Source organism: Nannobrachium achirus, assembly GCF_963921795.1.
Source record: "Nannobrachium achirus genome assembly, chromosome: 16".
Taxonomy (NCBI): Eukaryota; Metazoa; Chordata; class Actinopteri; order Myctophiformes; family Myctophidae; genus Nannobrachium; species Nannobrachium achirus.
This window is the reverse complement of record NC_137823.1, coordinates 284430-305444: the sequence shown is the minus strand read 5'-3', so window position 1 is coordinate 305444 and position 21015 is coordinate 284430. Positions and strand designations below refer to the sequence as shown.

The 21015-nt window shown below is 41.7% G+C and overlaps 1 protein-coding gene across 1 annotated transcript in view; it reads right to left on the bottom strand.

The window, feature by feature from the left end:
* Window positions 1-21015, bottom strand: part of LOC308300330 (uncharacterized protein) — a gene marked incomplete at its 3' end in the record, with an annotated part of 102961 nt that overhangs the window by 96 nt on the left and 81850 nt on the right. Inside the window, exons 37-48 of the mRNA XM_080744146.1 lie at window positions 18835-18918; window positions 17664-17701; window positions 16149-16217; window positions 15999-16026; window positions 15853-15876; window positions 11329-11397; window positions 9358-9497; window positions 6609-6725; window positions 6022-6076; window positions 5725-5772; window positions 4287-5177; window positions 2745-2857 (exon numbers count right to left, since the gene is read on the bottom strand). Coding sequence (XP_080600272.1) covers window positions 2745-2857; window positions 4287-5177; window positions 5725-5772; window positions 6022-6076; window positions 6609-6725; window positions 9358-9497; window positions 11329-11397; window positions 15853-15876; window positions 15999-16026; window positions 16149-16217; window positions 17664-17701; window positions 18835-18918 — 1676 coding nt within the window. The remainder of the gene's footprint in view (window positions 1-2744; window positions 2858-4286; window positions 5178-5724; window positions 5773-6021; window positions 6077-6608; window positions 6726-9357; window positions 9498-11328; window positions 11398-15852; window positions 15877-15998; window positions 16027-16148; window positions 16218-17663; window positions 17702-18834; window positions 18919-21015) is intronic.

Sequence of the window (21015 nt, the reverse complement as noted above, 5' to 3'; positions counted from 1 at the left end):
TCCTTAAGTCTGTCAACACACACAGAGCATGAAACACCTGAATACTAACCAGTTAGCAACCAGTTATAGCCTAGCAACTACCTGATTTACCCTAGAAACAAACTCAATACTCAATCTCAATCAATACTTAGGCCTAACAAAATAAAACTTTGGTTTCCGGTTGGCTGTAATTTTAGGGCTGAGTAGGTAGGGAATTTATTTTATTTTATTTTTTATTTTTATTTTTTTGTGGGCATGATGGGTAGCAAGGAATTTTATTTTATTTCCTCATGGGAAGGATGGGTAGGTAGTTTTTTTTTCCTATGGCAATGATCGATATGCTTCTTTTTTAATATATTATGTTTTCCTGAGTTACCAATTTCTAAATCATTAAATGGTTCATGTACACTGCACTTACAAAATAGTGTCTGAAAACAACAAACAATAAACAATTGAAAACTTTGAATAGAATGTCCACACACTGGTTGAATACTTTTGAGTTTTAATTCACCGTTTGTCAGCCTTCTGATTGGTCCCTGAGACTCCCTGACTGGCCAACCAGAAAAATACATTCACTTTTTGCAAGCGGGGGTGGAGTTCTGCAGTCGGAGAAAGTGGGAGCCGTCTTTCACCGGCTGTCCGCACTGCGGAGCACGGCCAGGCCGCTCGCGACCATAGCGTTTGCGATCATTGTAATGAATAAGCTTCAACAGACTAGTTCACATGGACCTTATCAATGGTCTAACTTGTTACGTTTGGGTACATATATTTTAAATGGGCAGAATTACGAAAAGCCAGCCTATTATGTGAGGAGAACAGATTATAGTTCTCCTCTTCCTACCCAAGATGCAATGCGCGATTTCTATTCTCTCTCTGATCCAGAGGATTAAACTAATTAAAACATATATTTTCGGGGGAAAATTACTGTTTTGCTATGTAATTACTGTACCCTTTTCTTCCCTTTTTATTAATATCACGTAGATGTGTTTTTTTTGGTACTTTATATAGCTGTAATGAGGCTATGAAGGGAAAAAGAAATCCCATCCACTTCCACTATAAAAGAATCTGCAATAGTGATTCTGTCCCACTGGGATTAAACAAATTAAAACATATATTTTCGGGGAAACCCCCTGTTTTGCAATGTAACTACTGTACCTTTGTCTTCCTTTTTTATTAATATCACCTAGATGTTTTTCCTTTGGTACTTTAAATTGCAATAATGAGGCTATGAAAAAAAAAATCCCATTCACTGCCACTATAAAAACAATCTGCCCAGGGTTAATGTCCCATCATAGTAACAGGGCAGAATGGGGCGGGATTTGCAAAAGCCTGAATTCAACTCTAAGTAAAGTACCAAAGTAAAGTGCTGTATCACTCACATACCAAAAATAAAATAAGAACATTCGAAAGTAAAAATTGAGCTTCGAATGAATTTATATTTAATTAAAACAAATCTGCCGCACTTCTCGTGAGATTCTGGGCGCATGTAACGTTAAAATGTGGCTGGTCTCGCGAGGCAGAAGTCTCCATTCGCCGCTGCAAAAGTGGGCTGATCTACAAGTCCACAATGCGTCGCTGATCCAATACGTTGTGGGCTTGTAGATTAAGGGTGCATGTTTAGCGACACCGTCATACAGCGAAGAATAAACCTCCAGCTTAACTTTCCCTTCACACTGACCGTCCTCCGCCTCGCAGAACACACACAGTGCTTTCACTGCTTTGCCTCCGAGTTAAACTAGCTCACGTTTAATCACACAATGTAACTTTAATTGATTCAGAATGATAACGAGTCAAGCTGAAACGGGCAACTCATTTGGTAGTGACGGGAAGGCAGACTGTTTACGAGACTTCTCCACCGAAAACACTATGTAAAGCATGGATTTCTTCTCTCACCGAGTCTCCCCCCGCACGCAGCCACGGTAACGGTAAAACTCCCTCCGTCACACTACTCTTGTAGACTACCTAATTTGGTTCAAACGAAAACATAATCCATTGGTGTGATTATAATTGCTCGTTTCACGTCGTGGTTGTTCCACTTCCAACTTCCATCACAGCTGCTGTGACGCTTCGCATAGACGATGCGATGCTGCTGCTCTTGCTTTTACCAACGCCAGTCGCCAGGCACGTGCACACAGACATCAAACGGGGCTTGAGCCCCTGCCCTTTTAAGAGAGAATTGTCCACCAAAGGGCCCTTTTAGAAATGTCAGCCCCTGCCTCTCTTAACATTCTCTGCACGTCCCTGACCAACGCGTCTCCTCGCGATGACGCTGAATAGTAAAACAAAACATTTGCGCACATGATATTTTAGACGAAAGAAAACTTTGATTAAACTTCGCGAATGTGGTCGCACAAAATATATTTTTTGTAAGACGTTTTTGATCGACTAGGTCGGATTTTGACTTAATTTTTTTAATTTTTTTATTTTCACTCCAAATGCCAATAAAATCATCTGGGTCGCACATATTTAATAGGGTCGGTCGCCAACCGGAAACCAACATATTATTTTGTTAGGCCTTAGCAATATCAACAGGTCACTTTATGACACGTTGTAAGCTTGTAGACAGCAATTTCTTTTATGTAATATTTGAAAATGTATAACATTTTTTCAACACAGAAATGATTATGATGAAATAATAATTGTGATTAACTCATATAATTGTGATTAGATCAGATTCTATGTGATAATGGTGACAACAGGCCTGTACCGCAGAGGGCTTTATCTCCTTCCTGTTCCGGTGTAGTGTGATTGACATCTCTCCTGACCAATGGCCAGGCCTCTTGCAGGACGTCGGGCCAATCCGCCGGTGCCGCGTCCTCCCTCCTCCTCTGCCTCTTCTTCTGGGACGCTCCGCCCCCTGCCTCCGAGCCCAGGTGACCTAGGACAATTTAACCCATCAGAAACACTTTAACCCAGGTGACCTAGGACTGTTTTAACCTAATTTAACCCATCAGAAACACTTTAACCCAGGTGACCTAGGACTGTTTTAACCTAATTTAACCCATCAGAAACACTTTAACCCAGGTGACCTAGGACTGTTTTAACCTAATTTAACCCATCAGAAACACTTTAACCTAGGTGACCTAGGACTGTTTTAACCTAATTTAACCCATTAGAACCACTTTAACCTAGGTGACCTAGGTCTGTTTTAACCTAATTTAACCCATCAGAAACACTTTAACCCAGGTGACCTAGGACTGTTTTAACCTAATCAGAAACACTTTAACCCAGGTGACCTAGGACTGTTTTAAACCAATTTAACCCATTAGAACCACTTTAACCTAGGTGACCTAGGACTGTTTTAACCTAATTTAACCCATCAGAAACACTTTAACCCAGGTGACCTAGGACTGTTTTAAACCAATTTAACCCATTAGAACCACTTTAACCTAGGTGACCTAGGACTGTTTTAACCTAATTTAACCCATCAGAAACACTTTAACCCAGGTGACCTAGGACTGTTTTAACCCAATTTAACCCATTAGAACCACTTTAACCTAGGTGACCTCGGACTGTTTTAACCCAATTTAACCCATTAGAACCACTTTAACCTAGGTGACCTAGGACTGTTTTAACCTAATTTAACCCATCAGAAACACTTTAACCCAGGTGACCTAGGACTGTTTTAAACCAATTTAACCCATTAGAACCACTTTAACCCAGGTGACCTAGGACTGTTTTAACCCTATTTAACCCATTAGAACCACTTTAACCTAGGTGACCTAGGACTGTTTTAACCCAATTTAACCCATTAGAACCACTTTAACCTAGGTGACCTAGGACTGTTTTAACCAAATTTAACCCATCAGAACCACTTTAACCTAGGTGACCTAGGACTGTTTTAACCCAATTTAACCCATTAGAACCACTTTAACCTAGGTGACCTAGGACTGTTTTAACCTAATTTAACCCATCAGAAACACTTTAACCCAGGTGACCTAGGACTGTTTTAAACCAATTTAACCCATTAGAACCACTTTAACCCAGGTGACCTAGGAATGTGGCATCATCTAAAATTTAAGTCGAATTATCCCACAAATAATTGTCATTAACGTGTGTTTTTTTGTGTCATAGAATATTGGAAAATATGAATGAAAAGTACATTTCTGTTTGGTTTTTAGACAAGAGTGACGCGTTGCAAGCTATTTCTGCTATAAAGTATATGAACATTCTTCAACTATTATGACAATTATGCAAAATAATCACGATTATCTAAAATAATCGCGATTATCTCAAATAATCGCGATTATTTGAGAAAATCGCGCTAAAGGCTTTTTAATGTATTGTAATAATCGCGACAGGCTTACCGTCGAGGTCTGGTGTGGCGTCCTCGCTGGTCACGCCCCTTTCCGTCCCATCCTCCTCTCCCGCCCCACGGGATGCCCTTCTTTTACGGGACGAGACCTGAACCTCCGAACTCCCCGTCGTCTTCACAGCCCCGCCCCCAGTCACTGCTGTCGTCTTCACAGCCCCGCCCCCAGTCACTGCTGTCGTCTTCACAACCCCGCCCCCAGTCACTGCTGTCGTCTTCATAGCTCCGCCCCCAGTCACTGCTGTCGTCTTCACAGCTCCGCCACCAGTCACTGCTGTCGTCTTAACAGGTCTGCCCACAGTCACTGCTGTCGTCTTCAAAGCTCCACCCCCAGTCACTGCTGTCGTCTTCAAAGCTCCGCCCCCTGTCACTGCTGTCGTCTTCAAAGCTCCGCCCCCAGTCACTGCTGTCGTCGTCTTCACATCAACCCCACCAGTAACTGCTGTCGTCTTCACCGCTCCGCCCCCAGTCACTGCTGTAGTCTTCAAAGCTCCGCCCCCAGTCACTGCTGTCGTCTTCACAGCCCCACCCCCAGTCACTGCTGTTGTCTTCACAGCCACACCCCCAGTCATTCCTGTCATCGTCTTCACAGCCCCACCCCCAGTCACTCCTGTTGTCTTCACAGCCCCGCCCCCAGTCACTGCTGTCTTCAAAGCCCCGCCCCCAGTCACTGCTGTCTTCACAGCCCCGCCCCCAGTCACTGCTGTTGTCTTCACAGCCCCACCCCCAGTCACTGCTGTCTTCACAGCCCCGCCCCCAGTCACAGCCTCGCCCCCTGTCACTGGGTCTTTTTCGGGTTCAGAGTGGGCTTCTGCTTCCTGCTCTGTGTCAGTCTTTAGTTGTTCTTCTGCACTCTGTTTCAGAGTGTCTGATCCAATAGAGGCAACTGACGGGGGAAAAAAACAAAGAACTAAATAACGTGTACTAGTGGCCTTGTGGTTAGAGTGACCGCCCTGAGGCTGGGAGGTCGGGTTTGATCCCCGGTCAGTCATACATTACCAAAGACTAAAAACGTCATTGTCCCGTTCAAGACATTTTATTTGTGAATATCTAATTCAAAGTGAGCACTGTCTCAGAGTGTAGTACTGAGGTGGAAGATTGCTCAAACCCATTCAGGCCGGGAACACATTTGTGTGTAGTACAGTATGTAGCAACATTTTTTTCTTTTGTAATTTTTGAATAATATTTGATGTTTTTTAGAAAACTTCGGTCAGGCCACTTCGGTCAGGCCAAAGGTGGTATTGCAGCTGAAAATGCTCTGAGAGCCATTCAAAAATGAGAGAGGCTCTCTATTCAGGAGTGGTAATTTAGCCTCAAACCTTTTGAAAAACGTTTTTGGGACATAAACAATATGACATAAATACTTTTTAAATGAATGGTGTATCACCTTTAACATTATTTAGCTATTGAAGCGTTACATTAAAACCACTGACCTTCATGTTGCCAGTCTTTGCGGAAGTACTTGTCAAGAATCTTGCAGACTGTCAAAGAATCATCAGAAACAATTAGACTACTTTATCCATTTATAAGTTGGATATAAAAACACAGATAATCTGCCAGTAGACTTTGGTGAGGTGCTGCAGCCAAAAGGAAACCAAATTACTCCTCACACTCATGTTGGATATTCAAAAAAACACAAATCCCCTCTTCAAAAAACATAGCAATTTGAGTTTCCTTGACATGAAAATGTTTGAGAACTTAGAGGGTGTAGGACAGAGGCCAGTACTCACCATGCTGATAGTCGTCATTGAGCATGTAAAAAATGCTGCACGGGAGATCAATTATCTGGAAAAAATACAAGAAATGTGTCAGGTTTTACAGCACTGACTGCGATACATCCCACACTTACATAAGGATCAATCAACCAGTTTACCTTGGCCGATTTAAATCGGACGATTTGAGCTCCTAATGACTTGATCAGCCGTTGCCAAGTTCACAGTTGGGGGAACCGATATTTAGTAAAAAAGCTACTGCTGTCTCAGGTGGCCTAGGTTAAGATCTTTTTTTGTTTGTATTGTATTTTTGTTTGGTTACTGTGGTAGCATTAAACCCTCTCTTCATTCAACACTCTGTCTAATATTGAAGCATAAAGCTGATATACTACTGACTGTTTAATAAAGGGCAAACTAAGTTACAAATCAGTGTATGGGTAAGAACATTCAAACCAGACAGATACTGTAGTAGCAAAGGTTAAATATTTTCCTTTGAAAAAAAAAAAAAAAACGAAAAAAGGTGAATGTCCCCAAAAAAACGTGACCGGAGCACCCCTGTGTTCAGGTAATTTCTACCTTGATTATCATGTTCAGGTAATTTCTACCTTGATCACCATGTGTTCAGCTCCCTGAGCATTCTCCTCCTCCCAGGCCAGTGATTTGAGGTCCTCTTCACACTGGCTCTTCTTCCAGGCAGAGGGCAGAGCAGGACTCTGGTGCATCTGCATCACACGTTGAATCAGACAGAACATGTAGAAAGACCCTTAACAATTTTGCTGCCATTTTAAACATAGCTGTAGTAAGCAGCTGCCAAATTGTCTTTACCTTTTAACGTGGGCACGTGCACGCATAGTGCATGATCTGTGCGCAACTCATGTAGTAGACCGGTAGACAAGATGACAGCTTTCGAATAAAAAAAAATCCATTGGAATAGACAAATCCGTTGCCAGGCAGTATCCTGCTGAATCCGCCAGTATTCACATAAGAAAACGTTGGAAACAGCAGCTGTGCGCTATGGTAACACGTGGGCACGTTCGCGCACATAGCAGACGATATGTGCGCGGATCATATGCCAGGCGGGCACAAGAATCAAACAGCTATCAAATAAATAAATAAAACGTGTGAAAAAGACGATGATATGGCCGTGCAGCTCCTTCCTCTGCTTACAACGCAAACCTATGGGACGGCAGCTGCGATGGGCTCTCAGACCGGATATGGAAACCTAGATCCGGTCTAAACAGGAAATACGACCGGATACAGTTAGGGGGCGGGCCTAAAGTCTCCGAAACGGCTATATACAGCGACCATACTTTTAATCGTTTCATAATGATTAAAGCTAATTAAATCTTCGGGCTCCTCGAGCATCGCAGAGAGGTACAGCGGGAAATCTCCGGTTTCTACGGGGATCGCGGGAAATGAGTTAAGAGTGTGTGTTCGAGGACATTTCTTTTAACAAATAAAAAGGTTGCAGGGTTTCTTTGAAGTTACTACATACAGGTGTTAACGGCCATTCACACTGAGTACTATAACTATACAAATATATAGTTTTAAATTTGTTCTAAGCCAAGTGGATGGCAATGTTCACACCAAAAATACATGAAAATACAATGGTGAAATATATAGTTACTAGAGGTTCGCGGCGCTATGCGCCGCTCACATCTATACGCCCCCTCACCTCGTTGTTAACGTGAAAAGCTCTGTGAATGAGACATCTACCAAGGGGGGAACTATTGTGGCGGAACTATTGTGCCGCAGCACGTTTCCGGTCGGACATATTTGACCGCCGGACACACTTCCGGTTAAAAAGACTAACGTTACGTTGCTGTAATGGGATGTACATACATGAAGATTATGTAAATGTGATCGGGACTCGTGCCTAAGTAATGGAATGTACTGGAATGTGGACAGTAGTGCTATTGACTATGCAAACGTGAGTACATCATTTGTTTAGCTAACTGTTAGCCTTGTGTTGACTTTTCGTCTGCACGTATGGCGCTGGTGTGACGTGAGGACGTCGGCACGTGTGCCACGTGATCAGTCCTAGCCAATTGGACTGCTTTGGGTCGTCGATCGTGGGTAGATCGAATACACTTTTCTGTCAGTTTCAAATTGTTATATAGATATAGATAGTTATTGTGCCCAGTGGGAATGGGGCGTGCTTTACCCAGTTAAAGCAAATGTTTTGAAGTTTAAGATTGACACACTTGTGCTCAAGAATTAGAGGAATTTGTTCCTTTAATCTCCATTCTGCTGGTACTAGGACTGGTGACCTAGAAGTCGTCCGTTTCCATGTGATTAAATTAAATTATCTTGCCAACTGTGACCTAACACTATGACTTTCTTGCCGATCTACAAGCGCAGTCACAGCGCGTCGCATTGCTGATTACTTTGTCCATCACTGCACAAACATGCAGTGCACACACCCATAACTCTATGGCACACACACACACACACACACACACACACACACACACACACACACACACACACACACACACACACACACACACACCGAGCTCCGCCTTCCTCCCTCAGCCCTCTCCTCTCTCGTTCTCTCCTTTCAGTCTAGCCGGCGCAGATCGATCCTATCAACTTATTATCAACGTTGAATGTTTGGAATAATGGAAACGCGGAGAAATAACTAATAAAGGGCTGTCGTAGTAGCCGCACCAACAAGGACCAGGCTGGCAGCTCAGGCAGCGTCTTGGGGAATGAATGGCTTGGCTTTTGGCTTGTTCTGTTTTGGTTGTAGGCTAGGCTATGTCATTGTATTCATTCAGCCCCGATTTGTGAAAATATTAAACCAGTTTGATATTCTCGTAACAGAATCTGGCTCTCAAGTTGGGGTAAAAATCGAGTCGGAACACTACCTCACATTTAACGATTGACTAACGACCTAATCACGGGAGCGCGCCGCGACTTTATTACGACTGAGAAATCTTTTCAAAGTTGTTAGATGTAAGAGGGCCTTAAGGAAATGATTGAATCATTCATGATTCATTCTTGCGTTTTGTTCTTATGAAACGAATCACTCATGAACACTAAACTGTGCAAAATAGCCTTGTAAACCAGCCTCCTCCTCCTCCTCCAGAGGCTGGTTTACGAGGCGAGGTGCAACAGAGCAAAATGTACACTTGTGAGAGAGAGTGAGTGAAGCTGTAGTTACAATACATAACAACCATACACTGACTACCCCTCTCCGCAACATTTTAAACAAACAGAAAAGGTGATGATGCACGTGGGGTCTTTTTAATGCACATTATAGACTTCAACTCACAATTTTACTCAACTCGACAAATCAGAATGTTCGGCACAGTACATGCATCCAAGAATGAACAGAACCAAAGGACTCACCAGGGTGTGTGTGATGTGTGTTGGATCACACAGATGAGTTTTGAACCCGGAGGCAGGGAAGGTACACTTGCAGACCAGACACACGTAGCGAGGTGTGCAGTTAGTGCGGGCACTGACGCACATCACCACATGAAGCAGACCTTAACAGAGAAAGGACAACGGTCACTACATCACCACATGAAGCAGACCTTAACAGAGAAAGGACAACGGTCACTACATCACCACATGAAGCAGACCTTAACACATTGGCTGCCCCTAGATGGCGCCAGAGTTATCCCCTCTGAGTGCCCAGATCCACCACCATTCTATTCTACAGGGCCCTGCTGTGTCAATGCATGCGTCATGACGTCACTTGGTCACATGACCGTAGTCAGGATGTTGTTGTCTAACACACTGTATGGGCCAGTGTAGCTTATAGCTGTTGTTTGCCGATCATAATTTGGTCATTTTTTTTAAAAATTTATATTTTTATTAAATTTTTTCCCATTTTAAAATACAGGACATATGGGGGTACTGTACTGTACATAAAATCACAAAACAAACCAAGAAACAAAACAAAACATACAACAAATTACAAAAAAACAAAACAAACCCTAACGTATACCCACCCACCCTCTGGCCCTGGAGGGAGACGATTGAAAATGTAGTAAATAAGATAATAGTACAAAAATAAAGAATAAGAAAGAGGCGAAACTGGTGGTCATTTTGCCACAGTTTGCCACAGTTTTAGCCATAAAAATACATCAGAGATAAAGGGCTTTAAAGATGGGGAAATGCATTGGAGTATATGGAGAAAAACGGCCGTGCGATGCTCTCAGCGTCCAATGGAAACAACCCGCGGTGATTGGGCAACATCTAGGTGTAGCCCCGACCTTATGGTGAGATTTAATATTGTTACTGTAAATACAGTAAACGCGTCAAACGCGTCGTGGGCCTCCAGCGACATCAAAGAGTTTGACGCATGGGCACTCGCTGAGTTAACAGAGAAAGGACACTACATCACCACATGAAGCAGACCTTAACAGAGAAAGGACAACGGTCACTACATCACCACATGAAGCAGACCTTAACAACAAAGAAAGGACAACGGTCACTACATCACCACATGAAGCAGACCTTAACAACAAAGAAAGGACAACGGTCACTACATCACCACATGAAGCAGACCTTAACAACAGAGAAAGGACAACAGTCACTACATCACCACATGAAGCAGACTTTAACAGAGAAAGGACAACAGTCACTACATCACCACATGAAGCAGACTTTAACAGAGAAAGGACAACAGTCACTACATCACCACATGAAGCAGACCTTAAAGCAGAAATAAGCTGTTTTCTGCTGACATAAGCAGGAATCATGCAATTGCTTATCTTTAAAAAAAAATATATATATATATTTTATTCAGGCGGCTAACAATGCTTCCTAAAGAAATGTTGTGTGTGTGACACTTCCTCGGGCTACAATCTGCCTCCAAAACTATTATTTTTTATCTGTGAGAAGTTCTGTCATTGGTCGATTAAACTGGGTGCCCATCCAAAATAACAGACCAATCAGGACCGCCTCGTGTTCTTGTTCAGATTGGTTGACCTGTCTGTCAATCCTTTTAGCCCCGGTCGGCTGGTTCATGCACCAATGAGCTGCTAATGACATAGCTTCTTACAGATAAAATAATAGTGTTGGAGGTAGACTGCGGCTCACAACGTCTCGTGTTGCGAAGCGTTGTGAGCAGATAGATCTGCTATTTTCACAATTTCTGCCTCTAACATTTGACAATTTGACCAATGTTAACTTAATCAATTTAGAGGTATTAAAAAGTCCTTAAATTGCCACTTTAGAAATGTGCAGATACCCTCTATACACTTAAACTTTAGGTTGGTTTGTTCACTGTTGAGTAATCATCTGGGGACCCCCCAAAATAATTTGGGTCCCGACCCACAGGTTGAGAACCCCTGATCTAGCCCAACTCACCGATGACTGGTTCAGCCCGCTGTTCTTTCTTGATGTACTGCCATTCAGTCAGGATAGAACTGTACAACACTGAGGAGAAAGACAGCTTCAATTAAGCTTTACGGTTCACAATCAGTGACTAAAGAATGACATGATCTGATAGGATGCTACAGTAACGCTAGAGATGCCACGATTACAGATTGTAATTGACGATTAATTGTCACACAAATAATTGTGATTAATGATTTAATTGTGCTTTTGGCATTGAAGATTGGGACATACAACGTTTGCCATTTAGGTTTCATATTCACAAACTGCTCAGGGCAGATTACTGACATATTTAATAGTGTTATACTTAAAAATAAACGCTTACATCTACAAGCGAAGTGATGCATTATAAGCTTGTAGATCAGCTATTTCTATTATTTTTCAATTTAATAATTTTATACTTAAAAAGAAAAAGAATAGAATTGCTGATCTACAAGCTTATAACGTGTCACAAAGTGATAAGCTTGTAGATCAGCCATTTCTGCTATTCTTCAAAATTTTCAACATGGAAACGATTATGATGATTCTGAACAAAATTTTGTCAAATATTGTCACCATCTCAAATAATTGTGATTAGACGATTATGTAATAATTGTGACAGGCTTACAGTAAAAAAAACCACTGACCACAGCATGCAGCTCTCCTTCTATAAACAGACCAGACTCACTAGGCCTCATGTTTCTACTTCTATTCACCATATTCCTGGCCCCGCCCACAGCTTCCTGTTCATATCCTGAAAGAGGCGGAGGCTGAAAAAGCTGGCCCCAAGAGGGCGATAGCAAGAGAGTGCAAAAGACCCGTACTTCCCGTTTCTGCATGACGTAGGGGGGACGCCTTTTTAGGAGGCAGAAGCAGGTTGGAGTCTATTCATTTACAATGAGAGAGCTAACGTGAACACAGATCAAAATAATAGTTCAGAAGCTATGGTCACTGAACTAAATATTGGACCCGATCATCACAAGCCACATAATATTAACAAAATTGTCATACTAAAGTGGCTTTTTTCATCGACACAACAAAGGAGAAAATCAACTTTATTATTGCTCTTTAGCTGTCCCAGCAACACACTCTCGCGGGATCTATAGCACCAGTAAACAGGACGTGCGCGAGATTTGCAGTCAGAGCCGGCGCCCACTTAGGAGTCAATTTGTAGGATTTGTGTACCATGTCGCACTCTAGTGGATCCAATGAGGATGAGCCATCTTCATTAATTAAATATCTTTGGCTGGCCTGAAAAACATCATTTGGTTTCCTGTTGTCCTTGCATTAAAGTGTCAGTAGTTGGCGTTCTGGGCTCTGGGCTCTGTAAGTACCTGGGTTGCCACGTCTGCTTATAATAAGCAATTTGTGTCTTTAAAAAAATTGTATAGTTGCTTATTGGGCTTACTTTCTAATATTTTGTAAACCAGTGGTTCCCAAATCATTTCATATCAAGGACCCCAGATTAACATATTTGTCCACAGTCGCAGACCCCCATCTGAAAATATGTGGTGCCAGGGACCTCCACAGAGATTTATGTTTCAAAAATATTCAAAATATTCAAAATATTTAGCAAATGTACAAGCTCACAATGTGTCGCAATGTGAGACATTGTGAGCTTGCTGATCTGCTATTTTCAAATGTAAATGTAAAGTAGTATAGCCTAGTTGCTTCTGTTGGGCTTATGTCTTTGGCAAAATCTGGCAACAGACAATTCCATGTCACTTCCTTACTTGGGAGGAAGTGAAAAGATGTTTTTTGAAGCAGCACAAAGAGAAAAACTCTCTAGCGCCCTCTGTAAAAGAAAATGGCAGCCTCCATAGAAAGGGCCAGGAATATGGTGAATAAACAGACTAGACCAGGGGTGTCAATTGGGTATGGCAGGGGTATGCAGCTGCCATACCCTGGGTCCAGGGGGGGAAGATAAAAGTTACTTTTAAATATAAATCCATGAATGTCTCTTTGTCTATCTGTGCTGGTTATTATGTTGTTAAATTACAGTAAAATAACTACAAATGCAACATCAAACATATAATTTTCCGAATGTCTGTCTGAGTGAGTGTCTGTCTGTCTGTCTGTCTGTCTGTCTGTCTGTCTGTCTGTCTGTCTGTCTGTCTGTCTGTCTGTCTGAGTGAGTGTCTGTCACAGCGTTTCTCCTCATTGGCTGGAGCAATTGATCTGAAATCGCATCACCATTAGCATATGAACATACCTGACATAACTGTGAAGCCCGTTTGTCACTTTCACAAATCATATGCTGTATATTAGCATTTTTATGGTGTGTGTGTGTGCAGGCGGGGGGGGGGGGGGGGTGTCATCTCTGTAGCCATTAACGGGTATTTCTTACATTGATGCTCCTACATATTATCATGCAAGCACCAGTTAAAGTTACTTTCCATCCCTCATATACTGTGCACAGTGCACATCCCATAACCCACACACTGCACATCATTTCGGAGCTCATATCTTTGAACGGGTAAGGGCTAGTTTAACAAAATGGTCACTTTAACAAGGTATCATAATTATATTCTCCACTCTTGTATTCTCCCCATCTTGACAGAATGGTATATTCCCAGGTTCCGCAGGTCAGCTGCACAGGTGCAATGCATTATTGTTAATTGTGGCACGTTTCCTAACATGCCAAGTTTAGCTGCACTTGAACAACTGTTCCAGGCTGCCATATCCAGCCCAAGAAACCGTAGAAACAATAGAATGTACTTCTTAAAATAAATGTATCATGCTTGTTGCTAAGGTATGGCAACATGACTGGTGTCTTGCACACACGCGAAGGCACGCGTGCAAGACTTAGCTTTTTCTGAACTGACGCCACTGGACTAGACTCACTAGACTCATGTTTAGCATGAAGCAACTGTGGCCACACTTGCTCTAACGGCAAACACGCAGAGAGGGAACTAATAATTCAGCTCTAAATGCATCAACTGAAAATAAATACAAATTGGTAGAATTTGCATCAAGTCTATAATATGTATCCAATCTTTTTTTTATTTTATGCGTTTGACAAATGTTGGGCACATAAATACTTTATTTGAGGTTTGGCACTATTGTAATGCATTTTACATGAAGAATAAGGCATTCTCATGAAATACATCTAATTATGTGAAAAGAAATACCCTCCATGTTCTAATGACGGCTTCTCTACCCCTGAGCCACTGCCGCCCCCGAAATGACCTTAGAGGACCCCAGACTAAAACAGGATTGCTAGTTCACGTCAGCCTGCCCGCACACATGTCGACGCCTGTTGTCTGGCATTGCTCAGACTAATTCCTCACTGCATCTCACCACCACCAGGGGGTGGAGTTGAGTCGGGCTGGAACCCAGGCTATGACGCCAGTGGATTAAAGGGATATTTCACTTAAAAAAAAACTTTTGGTCATTTTATGGTCTAATCAGTCTTTTATGAACACCCTGAACAGTTTTTAAGTTGCTTCATTCAATATTTAGATATTTTATGTAAAAGTTATCAGGGCCTCCGGGCCCATGGCCTTTCCCCATACACACCCATTGTAACTTCAAACTCAATTTTAAACATGATAAATTCATCAAAAACAATTATTTTTCTGGTGACTCATAGTACCCTCCTAATATGTGAGCAGGCTGTTTTTTTTTTCGATAACTTTTTTCATTTATTTTTAATAATTATTTGGGAAAATGGAAACATTTTAATTCAATACAAAAAAATATAAAAAAAGAATGAAACAAAGTAAAAAAAAAAGGCCTTCTCACGTATTAGGAGGGTATTATGAATCACCAGAAAAAAATAACGAGTGTTTTTAATAAATCTATCATGGTTAACACATTGACCGCCATTTTAACATACCTCCGTACTCCCACCTGCCATTCGTCTCCATAGACTTCCATGTAATTCATAGTGCACGGATCATGCACACCCATGCCTACATAATGCACCACGTGTGTCCACATTGCTCACAGCTTTCAAACAAAAAAATCCGAATGGAAATCCGTTCAGGCATTCATGAGATAACAGCCACTATGTTTAACAAAGATGGCTGCCAAAATGGCTGCCATGCTTGAAAGATGGGGTTGCTATGGGGGTTAAACATGCAATTTCGCGATTGCTATCATGTCTACTCCATTTTTTGGGGTCAGAAATCTTTTTTGAAAATTTTTTTTTTTTGAATTTTTTATTTTTATTTTTTAAAATTCTCGGGACTATCGGGCCTGGCAGGGAATGAGTTAAAATGGAGTTTGAAGTTACAATGGATGTGTATGGGGAGAAGCCCCATGGGCCTGGAGGGCCTGGTAACATTTACATGAAATATCTAAATATTGAATCAAGCAACTTAAAAACGGTTCCGGGTGTTCATAAAAGCCTGATTAGACGATAAAATGACAAAAAAAAAAATTGAAAGTGAAATATCCCTTTAAGCAGAACTCCTCCACTTTAACAAGGGCTCCTATTGAAATCCTCCCCACGGCATCTCTGACAACCCCATCATATAAAACCAGTAGAATAACAATAATAACAATGAATCATACCTCGTCCTTTCTCCAGTTCGACTGCTGTGATAGTAGAACAGAGAGTTAACAATAAACAAGATGCATTAATGTCACATACATTACATGTGTTTAACATTAACAACACACCATGAGGTAACAGGGTATAACACTGTATACTGTAGTACCTTCTGTCACAAAGATTGTCTTCATTTTCTGTGGAAGGACAATTTACACACACGCGCGCGCGTACGTTACTGGAAGGTTCTGTTCAAGTGAATTCATTAATATATTAATATTAATATTCCACCTGGTGAACATAGTAAAACATGGCTCACCTGCTTGTGTTCCCCTCCTTTCACGTGAGAGAAATATTGCCATGTGGTCTGGAATGTCATACCACACACCTGATGGGGAGGTAAATACATAGATTAATATCATGTGTTCTGGAATGTCATACCACACACCTGATGGGGAGTTAGAAATAGATTAATACCAGCATCATTGTTAGTCCACTGGATTTATCTTACACTAGATAGATAGATACCTTTATTATCCCAAGGGGGAAAATGTGTTGCCCAGAGGCAGCACAGCAGTATAAGGTTATTTACAAAGTTACAGAGAAGTATGAAAAAGATAAAAAGAAAAAACAAGAACAGAATACAGAGTACAGTAAGTACAGTAAGAGCAAGGTACAACAGGAAATGGAACGAATAATATATATACATAAAGTGTCTTAAAGCAAGACTATCAAAATAATACAGTGCCCAAATCAAAGTGACCATAACAGTCAATGCTAGTTAGTGCAACAAGTATCTCTACATCATGTCAAACACAAGCAAGTTTAGTACACTGTACTCTATAGCAGTGGTTCTCAACTTGGGGGTCTCCAAATCATTTGGGGGGTCCCCAGATGATGTGCAACATTGTTTTCGCTCTCTCCAAATGGGAGACGAACCCCGGCCCCCCAACTCAGCAGACAAGGCAACCCGCAACGCTAAGAGAGCTTGCTCACTTGGTGGAGTGAGTTATGTCTGCAATCCTTGCAGGCTCGTGACATTGTATAATATTTTGGGGGTCGTAGCCTGAAAAGGTTGATAACCAGTGCTCTATAGCAGGGGTTTCCGGGTGACGGGGCACCCTGGGGTGCCGGTGACGGCAGTCCAGGGGTGCCGCGAGATCATTTGATAATATTTAGAATTTATTTGGACACTTGAACAAATATTTAGTATCATTTTAAACTTGAAGCACACAGTTATTTTCAGTCAGTTTTCAGTGTCCAAAATGGCAATTATCTCAACGTAATGATTATCTCAACATAATCACTAAAATATCATTACTGTCAGGCAGAAACCTCTGTCGCACAAAACTAGTGAAAACAGCCGATCTACAAGCACACAGTGTGCTTGTAGATCTGCTGTTTTCACTAGTTTAGTACATTTTATAGATAGTTTAGTACATCTTGTAGATCTGCTGTTTTCACTAGTTTAGTACATTTTATAGATAGTTTAGTACATCTTGTAGATCTGCTGTTTTCACGAGTTTAGGACATTTTATAGATAGTTTAGTACATCTTGTAGATCTGCTGTTTTCACTAGTTTAGTACATTTTATAGATACAAAACGAACGGTTTTGGACATACAAGGGTTCCACCCGACAACAACAATATGCTATAAATATAAGGTGCTGGGAGTGAAAATTATAATGTAGGGGTGCCTCGGATTAAAACAATATTTATGGGGTGCCCTGAGACAAAAAGGTTTGGGAACCCCTGCTCTAAAGAAAGAGGCAAAGCAAGCACAGTGTGGCGGTGATGACCATATGATGGTGGTGAGAATAGAATTCATAATCACCTGGCAGCTCAGGACGCAGAACATAACTGGATGCTTTGCTGTGCAAAAAATAAAAATAAAAACGAGAAAGATATGCAGATATTATAGCACTAGACAAGAACACAATACATGGAAATGAACGGCTTAAAACAACACAACACGGCCAGGGCCCCCTGGCGTGGAGGTCCGGGCACCCTAGGCTGCAATGCCAGCCTGACAGTGTGGCGCGGGTTCGATTCCCGATCCCGGCGACCTTTGCAGCGTGTCACTCCCCATTAACTGTCAAGTCTACTGTCCTGTCAATAAAGGCATTAAAGCCCCCTCAAAAAATATTTAAAAAATGGCCTAGTGGTCAAGGCGCATATCGCGGGTTTGATTCGCAAACCCGACGACTAGGGATATGGGACGATATAACATTTTCATTTCACGATTATTGCGACCAAAACATTTTTTGAATTACGATATTATCGCGATAATCAAACTATCCCCACACATCCATTATCCTGGGACGGAACATTTGCCAAAAAATAACAGATCTATTTTGGACAAAGATATTTGGTAGAGACTAGAGAGATAAAAGACTGTATCGAGTACATTATTTCCAGGACTGTTTCACCAATTATAGAGGGTTTAAGTGGTACAGGATATGCAGCTCGGCAAATAAAAGGTGAATTGATCCCAGTTCATGACAGAGGACGATAAATTAAATCTTCACGATACGATTATCGTGTTTTTCTTATCACAATAAATGATAATCGTGATTATCGTCCCATCCCTACCAATGACCTTTGCTGCGAGAGAGTCCCTGTCTGTCTCTCTCTCCCTGTTTCCTGTTGGGTGGCAGTGGCTAAGAGGTAGAGTCGCAGTCTTAGAACAAGGATGGTTTCCGAAGGGTTCCCAGTTTGATCCCTGTCTCCCCCAGAGTTTAGTGTGGAAGAGTCCTTGAGCAAGACTCTGAACCCCTAGTTGCTCCTGGTGAGCAGATTGGTGCCTTACATGGTTTCCTCCGCCATCGGTGTATGAATGTGTGCGTGAATGGGTGAATGTAATGCACAATCAATGTAAAGCGCCTTGGATAAACGTGCTGTATAAATGCACCATTTACCTGTAATTATCAACTGTACTATCCAATAAAGGCAGAAAAAAAAGACCCTAAAATATAAAAAAAAAAAAAAAAAAAGGAAACACAAACCTTCCAGCTTGGATACTGTAATTGGAGGCTGTGTATTGGTGGGACGCTGTGCTGTCATTTCACCACCAGGGGGCTCTGAAGTAGCTTTAAAAAGGAAGGAAAAGGAAAATGAGAAGTGAGGTTCAAGGAGCAGTCCAACAGTTCAACCAGAACACACTAAGTGCATGGCAAGCAGAGGGGGAAGGGCTTTAACCTGGACACTGTTAGAACAAATCGTCACCGTCAGCCAAGCAGTATCTCCAAGTTTCAAAGTAAAGCCTTGCTTTATCATACAAGACGAAATGAGTGAAAATAGCCGATCTACAAGCACACAACGCCTCGCAGTGCGAGGCGTTGTGTGCTTGTAGATCGGCTATTTTCACTCTTTTAAATTGTTTTTAAAATAATAAAAAAGGAAGGTTTTGAAAAACGAAATGCTTCCACTTCAAGTTTTCCCACATATTATCTTGGCATTGCTGAGCCTGCAAGCTTACTGTTCATCACTGTTAATTCCCTTGTCTTAAACTATGACGAACGATATTCGTCATCTAGGTTTTTTCACTGACAAAAACTAAATAAAAACTAAACATGAAGACTAAATAAATTGACAATTTCCTCAACAAATAAAAAAAAGATTTTTATGTTGAGGAGTGAGTAAATAGCAGATCTACGCTGCGACACCTTGTTGCGAGCTTGTAGATCTGCTATTTATTTTTCGGCATGCAACCAAGTGTAAAACCAGGCATTACGACGCCACCACAGCGCTTCAACAACATCAACTGTAGATTTAGTCGACTTATTGTATCATGCCTGAGTTCCCCGAGTTATTCCCGTTGTTTCAGGCCCGAGTTTCTCAAGCCATTGTATTAATTAGATCTAATTCAAAACAATCAAAAATAATTAGCCGAAATCCGGTGCTCCAAAAACAGTGCTTCCGGTTTGGGCTCCGGTCAATCTCTCCTCCGTTCACTTCCTCGTTAGACAACGCTGGAGTTGTTGCAGCGAATGTGGCATGGATTTTACTGGGGATGATTTTGCTCGCAAGCGGACCATGACGTGCACGATCGTGACTTGTTTTGGCAGTATATTGTGGTAGAAATATTTCTAGAGTAACAAATATGTGTATATGTAGTCTAAATCTCTCACAAGGCTACTTACTCATGTAGATGTACCTGCAGCTGTCAATCTAACAGCTGAGTTCTCTCCCCCACTACTTCACTCTGTCGGCATAATCTGTACTGTGTGTAACTATTTCTATGTTGCTTTATCTTTAGAACATAACCTTATAAGACCATGTTAACATGTTAGAATAGCATCTTGGACTATAAGAGCTGTATGGTAATGGTACTAGAGAGGCTTGTGCCCGGAGGGGCTGACAGGAGAGGCCAGGAGGCCTGCTCCTCAAAGGATCTGTACTGCTGTTACTCTGTTCAACTTTTTGCCTCTTTGATAAATAAACCTTTGTCAATTATTCAAACCCTTCATCCTTTTTGAACATTAATTAATTTCTATCACAATTTGGCGCCTGAACAGGGACCAATATTTCATCTTTACCATAGATGGATACTTGGTCAAAAGTCTGGGATGAGATTTTTGAAAGCAGACCTAAAGCAGGTCCACCACCATGAAGGACAAAGAGGAGACCACTACAGAAGCAACTTGCAAGCTATGCAAACTCAACAAGAACTGACTTTCATCAAGTCTACAAGAATGGAACCTCGCGGATCGATTTTTCCTGTGAAGACAGCTCCAACATCATGGACAGAGGGAAGCTTTGCTAACAAGGAAAGCAAGCCTACCACCAAAGCACACAGATTGACAGCGGAGGTGACGAAATCGACACCACGTCGAACACCAACAGACTTTTGCCACAGTAGGAGGAGACCAAGCCAAGGAGACACATGCTGTGTGGCACATCAGAGAGCCACTGAACTGGACCCCACCAGCCCAGTGGAGATCGCTGAAGCAGAGACATTAACCTCCACATGCCATAAGCCAAATGAAGACGGAGAGAAGAGCCATGAAGACTACAACAACTATATGTTTGATATGAAGCTGAGTAATTTATATAGGAATATTAGCAAAAAGTTGATATCTGAAACATTTGTCAACAAGGCATTTGCCACGTAATGTGAAAATATTAGTTTTTATGGTCCAAATTCTGGTATTTCAACATTGAAGAGTTGTCGCAGCTCCGGGAAC